Source organism: Carettochelys insculpta, chromosome 2 (assembly GCF_033958435.1).
Source record: "Carettochelys insculpta isolate YL-2023 chromosome 2, ASM3395843v1, whole genome shotgun sequence".
Taxonomy (NCBI): Eukaryota; Metazoa; Chordata; order Testudines; family Carettochelyidae; genus Carettochelys; species Carettochelys insculpta.
In genome coordinates, this window is record NC_134138.1 from 58,851,183 (window position 1) to 58,865,493 (window position 14,311).

A 14,311-nucleotide genomic window follows, 5' to 3' on the forward strand; every position below is an offset into this window, starting at 1 on the left:
TGGCTATTCTTGTGACCAGCTGAAAGCACTCATGGGCCAGCAGCCCGCAGTCCAAGTGACATCTGGCAGTTTAGAAGTAGGTGGTAAAAAAGTGTTGTCATGTCTCATCTGACCCAATTCCTTTGTAATTTGAAAGGCATTTCTGACCGTGATTGTCATGCTGACCATGTAAAGGGGTTTCAGGCAAAAGTAGCGGGAGGATACTTTCACGTATGTCACAAACTTGACTGACTCTGCGTATGGGGCCTTACGGTGCAGCTGGGAAGCCCAGAAGCACTTGCCTTTCACTTTATGTGATCTCTTTTCATTGCTAATTTCCAGGATTTCTTCGCAAGGATGAATGACCTTCAGATATGTGTTGTTCAAAATTCACCCACCCCCCATTGGAATCTGCATAACAGAACTAAAAGGTGGCTCCATTAGCAAGGAGTTTGGGTGAACCTCCTCCAACTCCCCCAAGGATCCTCTGATGTCTTCAGTTTAAAAAAAATGTAGACAGTGTGGTAATTGTCTATCTGGAGCCTTAGTGAGGGTATTTTCCTTCCCTTCACCTGAACTGGCCTGCAAGCTTTGTGGCATGGTGCAAGTTCTGCTGGGGAATGGTGGCAGTATTGTTTTGAAAACTGCTTTGGCGCGTGTCCCACCACTCATGAGCAAAGCAAAGGGCAGGCTCACAATCAAAACATGATGGGATTCCCGGGATGGGAATTTTCTGGGTCAATATAGGGGCTCGTTTGCATACTTGGCTTAATCTAATTCTTGACTCCCCCATACCTTCAGCCTCTCTACTCCCTGATTTGCTCACCTTGATAATTTTTTTTTTCTGATTTGTCCACCTTGATTACTGTTTTCGGTTCTCTGTGTCTTAAATATTGAGTCTGTTCTGGTATGGCTATGGTCTGAAGAAGTGCTCTGTCCCACGAAAGCTGACCTCATAAATCATTTGGTTAGTCTTTGAAGTGCTACTTGACTGCTTTTTTGTTTTGATAGTATATAGACTAGGCTTTCTCTCTGTTACTATTCAACATGCAAGGCACTACATTTAGCCATTTGGAATGGAGATCCATCAGCTACATGAAAAACACTCACCCAGATCCAGACAGACATCATCTTTCTCTCTAACTGCAAGAAAATGGACATTGTACCCAAGGGACTGACAGTGGAAAAACCCATTACAATCAAAGTACTACACCAACTACAGCGAGCACCTATGCAACACGCGCTCTAAGAAACTGAGGAACCACTTGATCAAAACCCTTTACAATAAACAAAAGATGATTAAAAATTAACTCTCTGAACTTGAAATTATCATCAACAGTCAGGTATCCACGCAAGAGCCCACAGAACAAGGCTTTACCTGTACTAGACAAGAAGTTTATAAAACACACCTCCACTTCCTACAAAAAAGAAAAGAGAATAAATTTTCTCCATTACTTCATACCTCAGGATACTTCAACTACAATAACAACAGCTCAGCTAACAATATTGTTAGCCTTTCCAGCTATGAACTCAGCCCAGAAGAAGAGTCTCTCTTACCCCGGGGTCCTTCCTTCTGCCCTACTTCCTCCACAAACTTAATACAATTCTGTGGTGACCTTGAAGCCTTCTTTCGCCACCTCCATCTAAAGTTCTTACAGCACACCTATGAAAAACAGTCTGACTCTCTCGACCCCCACACCAACAACAAAAGAAGAACTCTATGTGGACTCCCCCTGACATTCGTAGTGAAAGTCTGGATTTCTACGTACAATGCTTCTGCAACCATGCTCAGACTGACATTATATGCAAACAATGCCAAATGGGACAATCTCAACTTTGCTGAACACTATGCTGTCCAGTCTCAAAAATAACCCAGACATTATAATCAAACCAGCTGACAAAGGGGGTGCTGTTGTCATCATGAATAGGTCAGACTATGAACACGAGGCTGCCAGACAACTCTCCAACACCACATTTTACAGACCTCTCTCCGTTGATCCCACTTTGGAATTCCAAAGGAAATTACGACAACTACTTAAGGAGCTCCCTGCTGTTACTCGGGACCTTATCCACTCAGACACACCATCTGAGCCCCAGCCTGGATTATTCTATTTACTTCCCAAAAATCCACAAACCTGGAAACCCTGGACACCCTATCATTTCAGGTATTGGCACTCTTACCACCAGACTATCCAGTTACGTGGACTCCCTCCTCAAATACTATGCCACCAACACTCCCAGCTATCTCCAAGATACCACTGACTTCCTGAGGAAATTACAAAACATCAGAAAAGTTCCTGACAATGCCATCCTTGCCACAATGGATGTAGGGGCTCTGTACACCAATATTCCACACAAAGACGGATTACAAGCAATCAGGAATACCATCTCTGATGTCACCACTGCCAAGCTGGTGTCTGACTTCTGTAATTTTGTTCTCACCCACAATTATTTCTGATTTGGGGACAATTTATACTTCCAGATTAGTGGAACTGCTGTGGGCACCCACATGGCCCCACAATATGCTAATATATTTATGGCTGACCAAGAAAAATGATTCCTCAGCTCTCGTCCCCTATTACCCCTCCTGTACTTAAGATACATTGATGACATCTTTATGATTTGGACCCATGGTATAGAGACTCTAGAAGAATTCCACAGAGACTTTAACAATCTGCACCCCACCATCAACTTATGCCTCGATTACTCCATGTGAGAGATACATTTCCTAGACACTACAGTACAAATCAAGGATGGCCTAATCGGTACCACACTGTACCGGAAACCCACTGATTGTGATACTTATGTACACACTTCTAGCTTCCATCCTGCACATGTAACTAGATCCACTGTTTACAGTCAAGCCCTTTAGGTACAATCACATTTGCTCTGATCCTACTGACAGAGACCAAAAACTACAAGATCTTTACCAAATATTCATAAACCTCAATTACCCACCAGGAGAAATAAAAAAACAAATTGACAGGGCCAGATGAATACCCAGAGACCAGCTGCTCCAAGTTAGGCCCAAAAAAGGTAAGAACAGAACACCACTGGTCATCACCTACAGCCCCCAACTCAAACCACTGCAACAAATTATTAAAGACCTACAACCTATCCTTAATCAGGATGCCACACTCCAGAAGGCACTGGGTGACAGGCCTGTTCTCTCCTACAGACAACCTCCCAACTTTATGAGGATTCTCACCAACAGCCACAGTCTATACCACAGGAACACCAGACCTGGAACTTTTCCTTGCAACAAAGCCTGCTTCCAACTTTGTCCATGTATCAATTCTGGAAATACCATCACTGGACCTAACCAGGTTACTCACAGAATCATGGGCACATTCTCATGTTCTTCAACTAACATCATATATGCCATCATGTGCCAACAATGCCCAGATGCTTTGTATATTGGACAGACTTCAAACTCTCTTAGACAAAGAGTTAATGGGCACAACACAGACATAAAAACACTCCTGATCCACGAACTGGTCAGCCAGCATTTTAATGGAGTGGGCCATTCTGTTAATAAGAGTTTGCGAGTTACTGAAGAGGAATTTTCAAAATACTCTTGAAAGAGAGGCTGCTGAACTCTCTTATTTTCAAATTCAACACATTAACACGTGGTTTGAACCAGGATGAGAATTTTCTGGGTCATTATAGGGGCATGTTAGCATGCTTGGCGTAATCTAATTCTTGACTCCCCCAACCCCTTTTGCCCCTCTACTCTCTGATTTGTTCACCTTGATTACTGTTTTTGGTTCTCTATGCCTCAAATATTGAGTCTGTTCTGGTATGGCTATGGTCTTAAGAAGTGGGTCTGTCCCACGAAAGCTCACCAAATAAATTATTTTGTTAGTCTTTAAAATGCTACTTGACTGCTTTTTTTTTTTATTTGGAACCATGATAGGGATCCTGACAGAGGATAAGACAATATTCAGGTGCTAAATCCACTTTCTTGAAATATCTGTTCCCCCAATCTAGATGCAACAATACATGAGACAGCAAAATCAAAGCTAGCAGGGAAGGAGAGGAGTGGTAAAACTCACTGGTTGGAGACAAGAGTCAGAATTTGGCAAAACCTTCCCAAGCACTGCTCTCAATTCCAAAACACAGAGTTCCTTGGGGAGATTTTTCCCAAAGACTGCTTTTCCCAGGGAAAATAATCTTTTGCATGTTACTCACTTGAGCAACATGAAACTTACCATATGCAGAGTACCCTTACATGGCCTGTGCATAACTTGCACCCAACAATAGGTCTCCATGAGATCTAAATGACGCATAGGCCTTTATGGTCCCTTTACACAGGAATTAATTTTACCCAGAGTGCAGAAGAGGAAGTACCTGCTTTTCTCTGCAGCAAAAACAGGACCTGAGGGGAGAGAGGTGCAGACAGAAAAAATGCTAATTGGAGCAACTTTGAAACTGAGGGGGTAGGGTGCAGAATGAAAATAAAAGAGGAAGTCTGTCTCAATTCAGCAGGACTGGACAAAAAACCTTATGACTTACATCTTGGCTATGTCTACACTAGCCCAAAACTTCGTAATGGCCATGTAAATGGCCATTTCGAAGTTTACTAATGAAGTGCTGAAATACATATTCAGCGCCTCATTAGAATGCCGGCAGCCGCAGCATTTCGAAATTGATGCGGCTCAGCGTTGCGCAGCTCGTCCAGATGGGGCTCCTTTTCGAAAGGACCTCGGCAGATTCGAAATTCCCTTATTCCTTCTGCTGTTAGGAACAAGGGGATTTTGAAGCTGCTGGGTCCTTTCGAAAAGCACCCCCGTCTGGACGAGCTGCGCGATGGCGAGCCGCGTCAATTTCGAAGTGCCGTGGCTGCTGGCATTCTAATGAGGCGCTGAATGTGTATTTCAGCGCTTCATTAGTAAACTTTGAAATGGCCATTTGCATGGTCATTTTGAAGTTTTGGGCTAGTGTAGACACAGCCCTTCTGTTCAGATCAAAGCCTCCAAGCCAGGAAAAATGTAGCTTCAGGTTCTAATATAGAAACTCAACATTTAACTACTTCATTGCCAACAAACCATAATGATGATATCCAAGCAATGTATTTATCTTGTGTAGCAGAATAAAGCCGTATCAGGGTTTGACTATGCAAATAGTTGATTACATTTAAAATAGTCTAGATTAGTTAGATAAACTTAAAAGTCTGAACGCTGATCTTTAGATGAGATTTACACTTTCAATATAGATATCACACTGATTGGCTATGTATTAAAACTCTTTTTGACTTTCAGAAAATTAAGAAAAAAAAAGCAAAAGCCTAAACACTGTATGAACTGATCTTAGTCAATAGCAGGCAGAAGGCAACTGTTCCCAGTTAGAACTTTATATTTTCCAAGAGTTGTACAAACACTAATTAAAATTCAGGATAGCATTTTCAAAAATCCTTCAGTGATTTAGGAGCTGAAGTTCCATTTTCAAAATCGATTGAAATACCTGGGAGCCTAACTCTAAATGAAATTTATTTATGTGCTTTTAAAAGTTTTACTTGCAGTGTTTCAGCTGTTCCTCAGCTCCCATGAGAAAACAGTAGCTGGTTCAGATGCAAGAAGCAGACATTATATGGCTCAAGTACAAGTATTTCCTGTGAACCCACAGAATTCAAATTACATATATGATTCAACCACAGTGTTATACAAAACAATGCTAGGTTACTTTTTAGACAACTTACACCTGGCAGTACAGAAAGATACAGGAGAATGTTTTATCTGGCATGTCTGCTTTATTGTTAACAAGTGGCAAGACTGCATATGGTGAACTATTTACAAAGCACATTTGCAAATTACAATGGACTTGACACTTGAGAATTCAAAGTTAACAAATAAATGATCAATAACTCAAGCCATTTGGCAGAAATGAGACTCCCGACACTGACAAAGGTGAGAGTATTCACTACGTTAAAGTGCCAGGCATAAACAAGGACAGATGAAGTAATGGCACATCTAACAATATCAGATACAATAATGAACATTTCATATTAAACAGTTGAAACATAAAAATAAATAGGTACTTTGGCTTATGAAGATACATACAAAGAGACTTGCACACACCCATATGGGCTCGAAGAAAAAAAAAGCACAAACAAATTCTACTGGAGACAAGAGCACTTGTTAAGTGCTCTGCAGTTGGATCAGGTGCAAATCACACACTTCTGCCAAAAGCCCATACCAGGAATGGCACACAGATGGTTGTTATTCTATAATTACATTTGCATTAGTTGTTTTGAATTGGTTGAAACTTGAAAACACAAGCAATTAAGTTGCAATGGCTATTATTTACATGGGGAAAATAATTTTCTTTTGAATTAGTACATGCCAAATGCAGAATGCTCATATTTGTAAAGGAAAAATCTAAATTTTCCAATTTCTTGTAAAAGTCATTGGTTTTATTTAGCATCCACAAACATGGTAAAAGGTGTGCACTCTAATATCTGTAAACAGTAAAAAGAAAACTAGCTTTAAATCTGGAAATATTTACCAATCAACCCTCATATTGTGCACCATAACTCCAGGAAGAAAGTGTCAAGAAACCAAGTGCTAATTTACTAAACATTGCTAACAATAATTTCCTACTAAATATTATCTATAAGACATGGATAAAGTGAGCCTGTGATTTAACTTTACTGGTGCGTTGAAAAAGAAATTAACACACCTTATATTAATTTAATTTGAAATCAGGTGTGCTTACTGAAATGCAATAAAACTCTGTATTCAATTATGTTTTGAATTTAAAAGATACATGCCCAAAGATTAATGGTAAATGAGCCTTGAAAAATTCTGCTCACTCACTTGCCCCAGGCAAGTAATTCTCTTTTAGGCAGGCAAATAAAATTCACTTAGTTTCCTTAACCATCATTTTATGTACATTTATTTTCAGTGTTTGACACACACAGGCAAGCTCAAAACCTTGTTCTCATTTACGTTTCAGAGCTTAGCAAAAACAATCAAATTAGGCAGTAAAATAGCTCTTTTCCCAGCAACTTAATTTTTCTAGTAATGATTTAAGAAAGCTTCTACCAGGAGTGTTTTATTCCTCATACAATAAAGGATCAGTGTGACTAATAATTTTCTTTCCAAGGGGATTTTTGTAGCATTCAGACAACATTATTTGATTTCGTTTTCAATAGATTAGTTATGTGGGATGCCAGCATGCAGCATTCAAGCTTCTTCAAATAGACACTGTTCTGCTATCTCCATCATGACAAAAATTGTTTTTACCTATTCTACCCTGTCCACCACTGCATTGAGTCACTTTCTCTCAGTAACAGACTCTCTCCGTATAGTCTTGACATTGGGGCTGGTGCTGAAATGCATTTTGTAATCAGCACTCTGTTCCCCTCCCTGTAGCTTGCACAATAGAGAACTGTCTACTCGATGCATTGTAGGAGCAAATGCAGTGGCAGAGCACCATGGAGAGCTCCTAATGCCACGCTGATTCTCATTACTGGGCAACAAACCTTTAAGACGGATTTTTCGAAGGAAATGTAATGAGGAGTCCAAATCCCTTTGAAAATATCTGCCTACAAGTTCAGTTTGTTATGAAACTATGAGATAGAATGAGGGACTGTGATAAAGAAAAAAGGAAATGGAGAGGCAGAGGGGAAAGTAAGACTAAGTCTGATGTCCGTGTCTGTGGCACAGACATTCTTTTCATGGCCCTAGATAGTATTTTATGCTGATGATATAAACTGTAAAGAGGGGGCAGCACTCAACGTCTTTAGGAAAGGGAAGAATGGCATGGTAGCATCTTCATATGGGAGCCTACAATTAACCTACAGCTCAGAGCTAGCTTTTCATGCAGCAACTCTCTCCTACAGAATGAGACTCTTTGCAAAAGAACTCATAGCACAATATATGTGGTAGACAGTAAAAGTTATCAAGTATATGCAAAAGCAATACCGTAACTATACCTACTAGATTATTCAAAGATTTTTAAAATATGTAGTTAGTGCATATTGTTACTCAGCAGTTTTAGGATTCAAAAACCTCCTCTGATTTTCTGCCCATTTTCATTAAAAATGATTAGCTTAGCTTTATTAACTACATGTTGGATAACTTTTGATGACTTCACACAGAAAATATGCATATACATATGCAGGCCTGCCAATGTGGGTTGGGGAAAGGGGCAAATTGCCCTCGGATCAGTGATTCGGAAGGGCCCCTGGCTCCACCTGCCACTGTCAATACCTCAGTGGCAGTTGGAGCCCTGGGCCATTCAAATCACTACTGAAGCATCACACTGCGTGCCCCAGGCAGCCCTGAGGGCTGACTGGGGGGAGACAGAGGGATTCAGCATGCTCCAGCACAGCAGCTCCAACCCTGCCCCTTATAGGAGTGCAGAGCCAATGCTTCCCCTCTGCCTCCCCACCCAACACACACCTTGCCATAGGGCTGACCTAGTCTGTTGGTTCCGTAACATATGCTTGGAGAGACTGAGCTTCCAAGACCTCTGCTCATCTCCCTTTATCGTTTCCTGCATTTCATATTGTACTTAACTACATTCCTTGTTACATGTTTCACAATTCACTGAAACAGCTTCTGCAATGAGTATTATCAAAGTCATTCACTTTTTGTTTGCTAACAAACATTTGGTTGGAAAGGCTGCTCGTGTGCACAATACAGCTCTCTGCACACAGCACTAGATTCTCCAACAATTTGTAACATTAACTAATAAAAAACATTTTAATAAATACTAAATATACGGAATTCAGCATCAGTATGCAAAAACAATCTGGATAACCATATTTTACGTTAATGTTTTCAATGTCTTTATTACAGAAGATTCAAACATATGAACATTATTACATGTCACATTAACACTAGTTACCTAGCTTTAAGTTTACTAATTTGTACTGCTAAATTAAACTTCAGAATAATACACACAAAATATCAATTAGACAATAAATGGTGCATAACATGTGGATAATTTTCTAAAACCTGACTTAGAAGCAGTGCATTTCACAATAGCTCAAAGAGCTGTGAATTGAACCCTTGTATGCATTGAAGAGGGAAGCCTGGCATTTATGATTTCAAAGGACAGACTTTAAAGGTCTTTTTCGTAATTCTGCAGATAATTCCTTCTTGTCTCATTAGTAAACAAAAAACAAAAAACCTCAGAAGCATGGGACTAAATTGTTTCCTTACTGAACTTTCCCTCTGTATTGTAGGTACACATTGCTGCTGTTAGAGGTTTGCTCACGAAGCATGGGCTGCTGCTACCATTTGTTCATTATAAAAAGGATAACATTCTGTTTGCCATTAGATATAAGAATAGAAACTAAACAGATCAGATATTGGGCCTATAACCTTCAGTCTTCCATGGATGTACTCATATTTGGCCTGTTTTTACATCCCTTGGGCACTCTGGGATTCACCCCAGAGCAGAAGGTCCACATATGGACAAGGAACACTCTACTGTGGTTCTGAAGAAGATTTTCCCTCGGGGTTTACGTCCACAAGGAATGCAGAATTGTAATTCCCATGTGCATATATAAAACTACCAAAAGTCATATTCAATGCATCTTGATTTTTAGCACCCACATTTGGTTAAAATCCATGAAGTCGACCTATCTTACAACATAATATTTAACAGGGACCCACTCAACATGGGCAGTTCAAAGGCTGTACTGGAGAATAAGAATACAATCAATGTCAATACTCCGAATAAAGGGGCAATTCCTAGAAGCACTTAATTTAACAGAAAAATTACAAAACAATTTGGTACAACCAAACTCATCATCCTGCAACAGCAAAAAGGGTCTAGGCCCACACAATGACAAAATCAAGTCCCTAAAGATAGCTGCAAAAATCAGTGATGTGTATGCACAAAATGGGTATCAGACATATTGTGTTTGTAACTGGCCACATTATTTGCATTCTCCAAAAATATGATCTAGTACCTCTGGAAAATGTTAATTGAAAATACAGTAATGTCATACCATCAGTAGCAGATCAATATACCACCGTAACATAAATCATATTCATGCTAAAGTTGTGACCACAATGAATTACAAGCAACAATTGTGGACTAGACAGCAGAAATAATTTGGGAAAGGCACAATTAGATTCTGTCAGATTGTTTTTCCTCTGGGAAACCAAAATAATTTAAATACTTTAAAACAAATGTCATATAAGAAAAACATTTAAAGTCAGACACAGACTAAGGACCTCAGCTTCTGCGTGGTTATTTAAACTGCCCTTCTGGATGTCATGTTACCAATTTCACCTGTTAAGTCAATGTGAGGCCTGCTATTGATTTTAATGCAATCCACAGCACAGGAGAATGCAGTAATTGTGTACAAAATCATTAAATACTCATGTACTATCCCATGAAGCACAATAGCTCCATAATACATATGATGGTGCCTGTTGTGCAGGGATAAAATAAAGGAAGTGATGACTTCTATCTCAACTTACAGTACCAGTTACATATAACTACGTGACTTCTATCACTTCAGATACATTAATTTTAAAAACAGTCCTTATAATGTACAATTTATTTTCCTCATCTATGATAATCATCCATGGAAGTCATCCACAAATTTCCATTTGAAAGCATTTAAGGAATACCTCAATATGTACCCAACTTTTTTTTAAATTTATGGAGTAAGTTATTTTAGCCTTTCCTTTTAGAGAAAGTGGAGAGAAGCGAAGGGTGAAGGAACTTGTAGATGTTTTTTGGAGTGGAACTGTAGGATCAGATTCAAGTGGACAGTTGTGGAAAGGAAAATATGTCATCATGAAAAACATGACTTTTAAAAAACAGTCTGGTCTTATTTTGTTAGCTGTAGATACGTGATAAACTTCACAGGTTCTTATTCGAAGAGGGGATGTGTGCAGTTATGTATTGAAATCCAATTTTTCTTAAGTGAACAATACTTCCATAGAGGACTTCAGTCCATTTGCTTTAACAAATCTTTTAGAAGCAGTCCCAGTCAATAGCCGTGGAATCTCATTAAGTTACTGTTTAATCCTTTTACCAAAGACAATCTCAAAAGTTTAATTAGAAAGTTATAAGAGTTACTCATTCAGTTTTCATATTTCCTTAAAAGACAGTTTCTAAGATATATGCTTATTGGGCACTCTGATTCCTTCTCAGAAGCATTTTTAGCCTAAATATTTCATAGCTACAGTATTTTACATCCTAGGGTTATACAAAATGATCCACTTCTATTTGCTAAATTACCAAACACATTTCTACTTCAGTTTAAAATATTTTTTAACACAGATTAGAGTGTCCTTGTTGAATGACCAAGTTTTAGGTATCTGTTATTTTTATATACATTACATATAAAAAAAAACTATGTAACCAAAAGGATTGCACTCAGAAAATTACCACAGGATGGTATTTCAGCATGTCTGCAGTATGAAATCTAACTGGATGGAATACTTTAGCATTTCATGCTGCAATAAGCAACTGAAGCTGTGAATTTTTTTTTCTTTGTTTTGTTTTTGTTTTGCATTTGCTTGCTTTGTTTTTAAGAATGCATTCACACAACCATTCTTCGAATTCCACATTCACAGCAGAATTTTGCCCATTCCACAGGGTACCTGGTTCCACATTCGTGGCAAAATTTTGATAACTGAACAGGTGAATTTTCATCACTGCTTTTTGTACTTCCTCCATTAATTGCGGATGAGTAGTCTCCACTATCATACCCAATTTTAACATCAGACCTGAAAAAAAATCCATAAATATTCATATTATAATTTAATACAATGTAGCTTGATATAAATATCTGTTCTAACCCTTTGCAAAGAATTATTTTTAAAGCAGTGTCACATATATTGTTTAAAGTTTGTGGAAGAAAAGGGATAATTAGCCTGCCTATTGAAATATCATTTTGTATGTCCTTTCCAAATTGCTGCCTACTTGAAAAGAGATGCTAAAGAAAACTAACACTATAATCCTACAAGCAGGAAGAAACATTCAAATCTATAATTCTAACTAGAAATAGAATCATGGACTACCGAACGTTTTGTTGGAAAGTAACTCTAAGGCTTTGAGAGCGGATTCAGCATATGTTAAATGTACCAAAGAATACTGAATTAAGATTTGCCAAAACAGCTTCTAACAGTTTGCTCCCATCATTTCCTGTAGAGAGATAGAAACATTTTAGGGGCCTATTTACTTACAAGTTCACAACGTTTAAAAACTACCTGCTTGAGTAACTTTCTGCATTGTAGATTTTCCTTTTGTTTACTAGAGCACCTGTGCCTGTGTTTTTTGCCATACTTGGAGGGGTTGATATTCGCGTTTTCGCAGTGCTCCTGGAAGAGAGGAGATATTCAGTGAATTAAATAATTTTTTCCAACAAACTGCCCAGTCACAAGAATGCCAATATTTTGTAAAATCCATAGACTCTCATTAACCCCACCAATAAGGGAGCAAAGAGCCACAGCAAGATTAGCAAGGTTTGAAGACCTGGAGCAACGATGGTAACAGTGCAGCCCTTTTGACTAAAGGGTCACTCTAGCTCTGACCCTTTCATTCTGGGTCATATCAGGGTTGATTCCTTAGGCTACAGAACATTTCCACCTCCTTGTTGCCAGGCCAAAGTAATTTTATGGCTCTATTAAGGCTGCTGGAAGAGTGAAAAGCAACTGACTGATGGCCTTGAAAGGACTGAAGAGTCATTAGGTAGATAAATGCCTTGCTCTCCTTCCCTGTCATTCTTAGGTGAGCCAGGGCCACTGCCTTCTCATTTCCATACTACTGACAGCTACAACAGAACTGAAGAGGGCAGCTACTCCCCTGCTTACGAGAGAATGTGATGTCCTCTTGGTCCAGCCTCTTCCTCCTAAGCAAGGTGATAACTTTTAGCCAACATGGTAGCAGCCCCCATCTTTTATGGCTTCTCAAATGACTCAGTTCAATAATGCAACACCACAGAGGCAGAAGCTCTCTTAAGAATTCCCAAAGAAGGGAAGTTGAGGAATATCCAGCTACAGGACTGCCCTGTGCAAGTCAAATCTCGAGAAACTTGCTCTCTTTGAAGAGTAGGGTTACCCAGGGTGCACCGGCATCAAAAGGAACAGGCAGGAGGAAGCATCCTTCACTACCAGTGATCAGAGATAAGTTCTGTTGTCTTGCTTCAAAAACGTACAACAGCAAGGACAGCCTGTTTAAGAACACAGTACTTTTAAATGTACCTTCACTGGTAACAACCCATGGCTGATTAAGGCTGGATTCCTGAACCCTGTGATTTGGACCCCGTGGCCTGCACTCTGCTGTGAAAAACCCAAAGTAAGGGGAACAGTTTAATAAGTAAACACACATGTATGTCATCCAGTTAGGCCTGGGAGGAATTTGGCCCATAGCCCCAGCTCAGACTGAATTTGTGACAAAAGCCAGTCGCAAACTTTCTCCTTTAGTGCGCCTGCCTGTAGAATGGGCTGTGGTCTTACCTATTTACCAACAACGCTGCAAGGACTATTTTATAAAAGCATTGTGAAATAAGAAAAGCCTACAATGTAAGTGCAAATTTCACTCAAAGTTATTAAGTTATTAAGGTTGCAAAGTCAAGCATTCAAAATTTTGGAAATGCCAGAATTGTTTGCCTGGGCAACCTTAATTCAGCCTCCTTGTGCATGTGCACAGATTACGAAATCAGGCACCCAGAAAATGATGAATCCCTTAAAAAAATCCAGCTTTAGCAACTTGCCCAATATCACATAAGAACTATAGGAGAGAAGCAAGGAAACAATCATTAATCTCCAACAACATTCAACTATCTCAATGAAAAGACCCTTCTTTCTCATCCTATCTTCTGCCTCATTCACACATCTTCTTCCCTGGATGCATTTGAAAAGCAAGAAGCCACAGCCCAGAGTTCTCTGCTCTGTTCCCTCTCTGGCTCTCTCATTTCATCTTTGACTTCACTTGGAACCATGTTCCTTTAATTTGTTGCTCCCAGATACCAGATGAAGCCTGGGTCAAGTCAGGGAGCTGATGGGACGGAGATTTAGATTTGGGCCTGCCCCAGTAATAAAAACAGTATGAATCTTCCACTTCCTTGACATCCTGCAGACCACCACTTTCTTTAAAAGACAGCCTATTACATCCCCAGAGCAGATTCTTCCTGTGGACTGAATGAGGTCAGAATCCTTTGGAAAAAATATTAGATTACATAATTAAAGACTGCATACTAATGCATATGTACAAGAGGGAGCAAATTAAAGTTACACAGGTAACCTCAATGCTGGCATTTCCTAACTTGATTGCTTGATTCTGCAAAATTGCATTTAATTCCATTTGTGTGCATAATTTCCAAGGCTTCTACAACAAAACTCGGAAATGAAATTTT

General features: G+C 39.4%; 1 protein-coding gene across 2 annotated transcripts in view; it reads right to left on the bottom strand.

Annotated features, from left to right (window-relative positions):
- Window positions 1-5,714: 5,714 nt before the first annotated feature.
- ZC2HC1A (zinc finger C2HC-type containing 1A) overlaps window positions 5,715-14,311 on the bottom strand; it is a 45,211-nt gene continuing 36,614 nt past the window's right edge. For both annotated transcript variants that reach the window (XM_074987054.1, XM_074987053.1), the window contains 2 exons: window positions 12,165-12,275; window positions 5,715-11,681 (listed from right to left, as the gene is read on the bottom strand). In XM_074987054.1, the coding sequence (XP_074843155.1) occupies window positions 11,495-11,681; window positions 12,165-12,275 (298 nt within the window). In that variant the 3' untranslated portion in view covers window positions 5,715-11,494. The remainder of the gene's footprint in view (window positions 11,682-12,164; window positions 12,276-14,311) is intronic.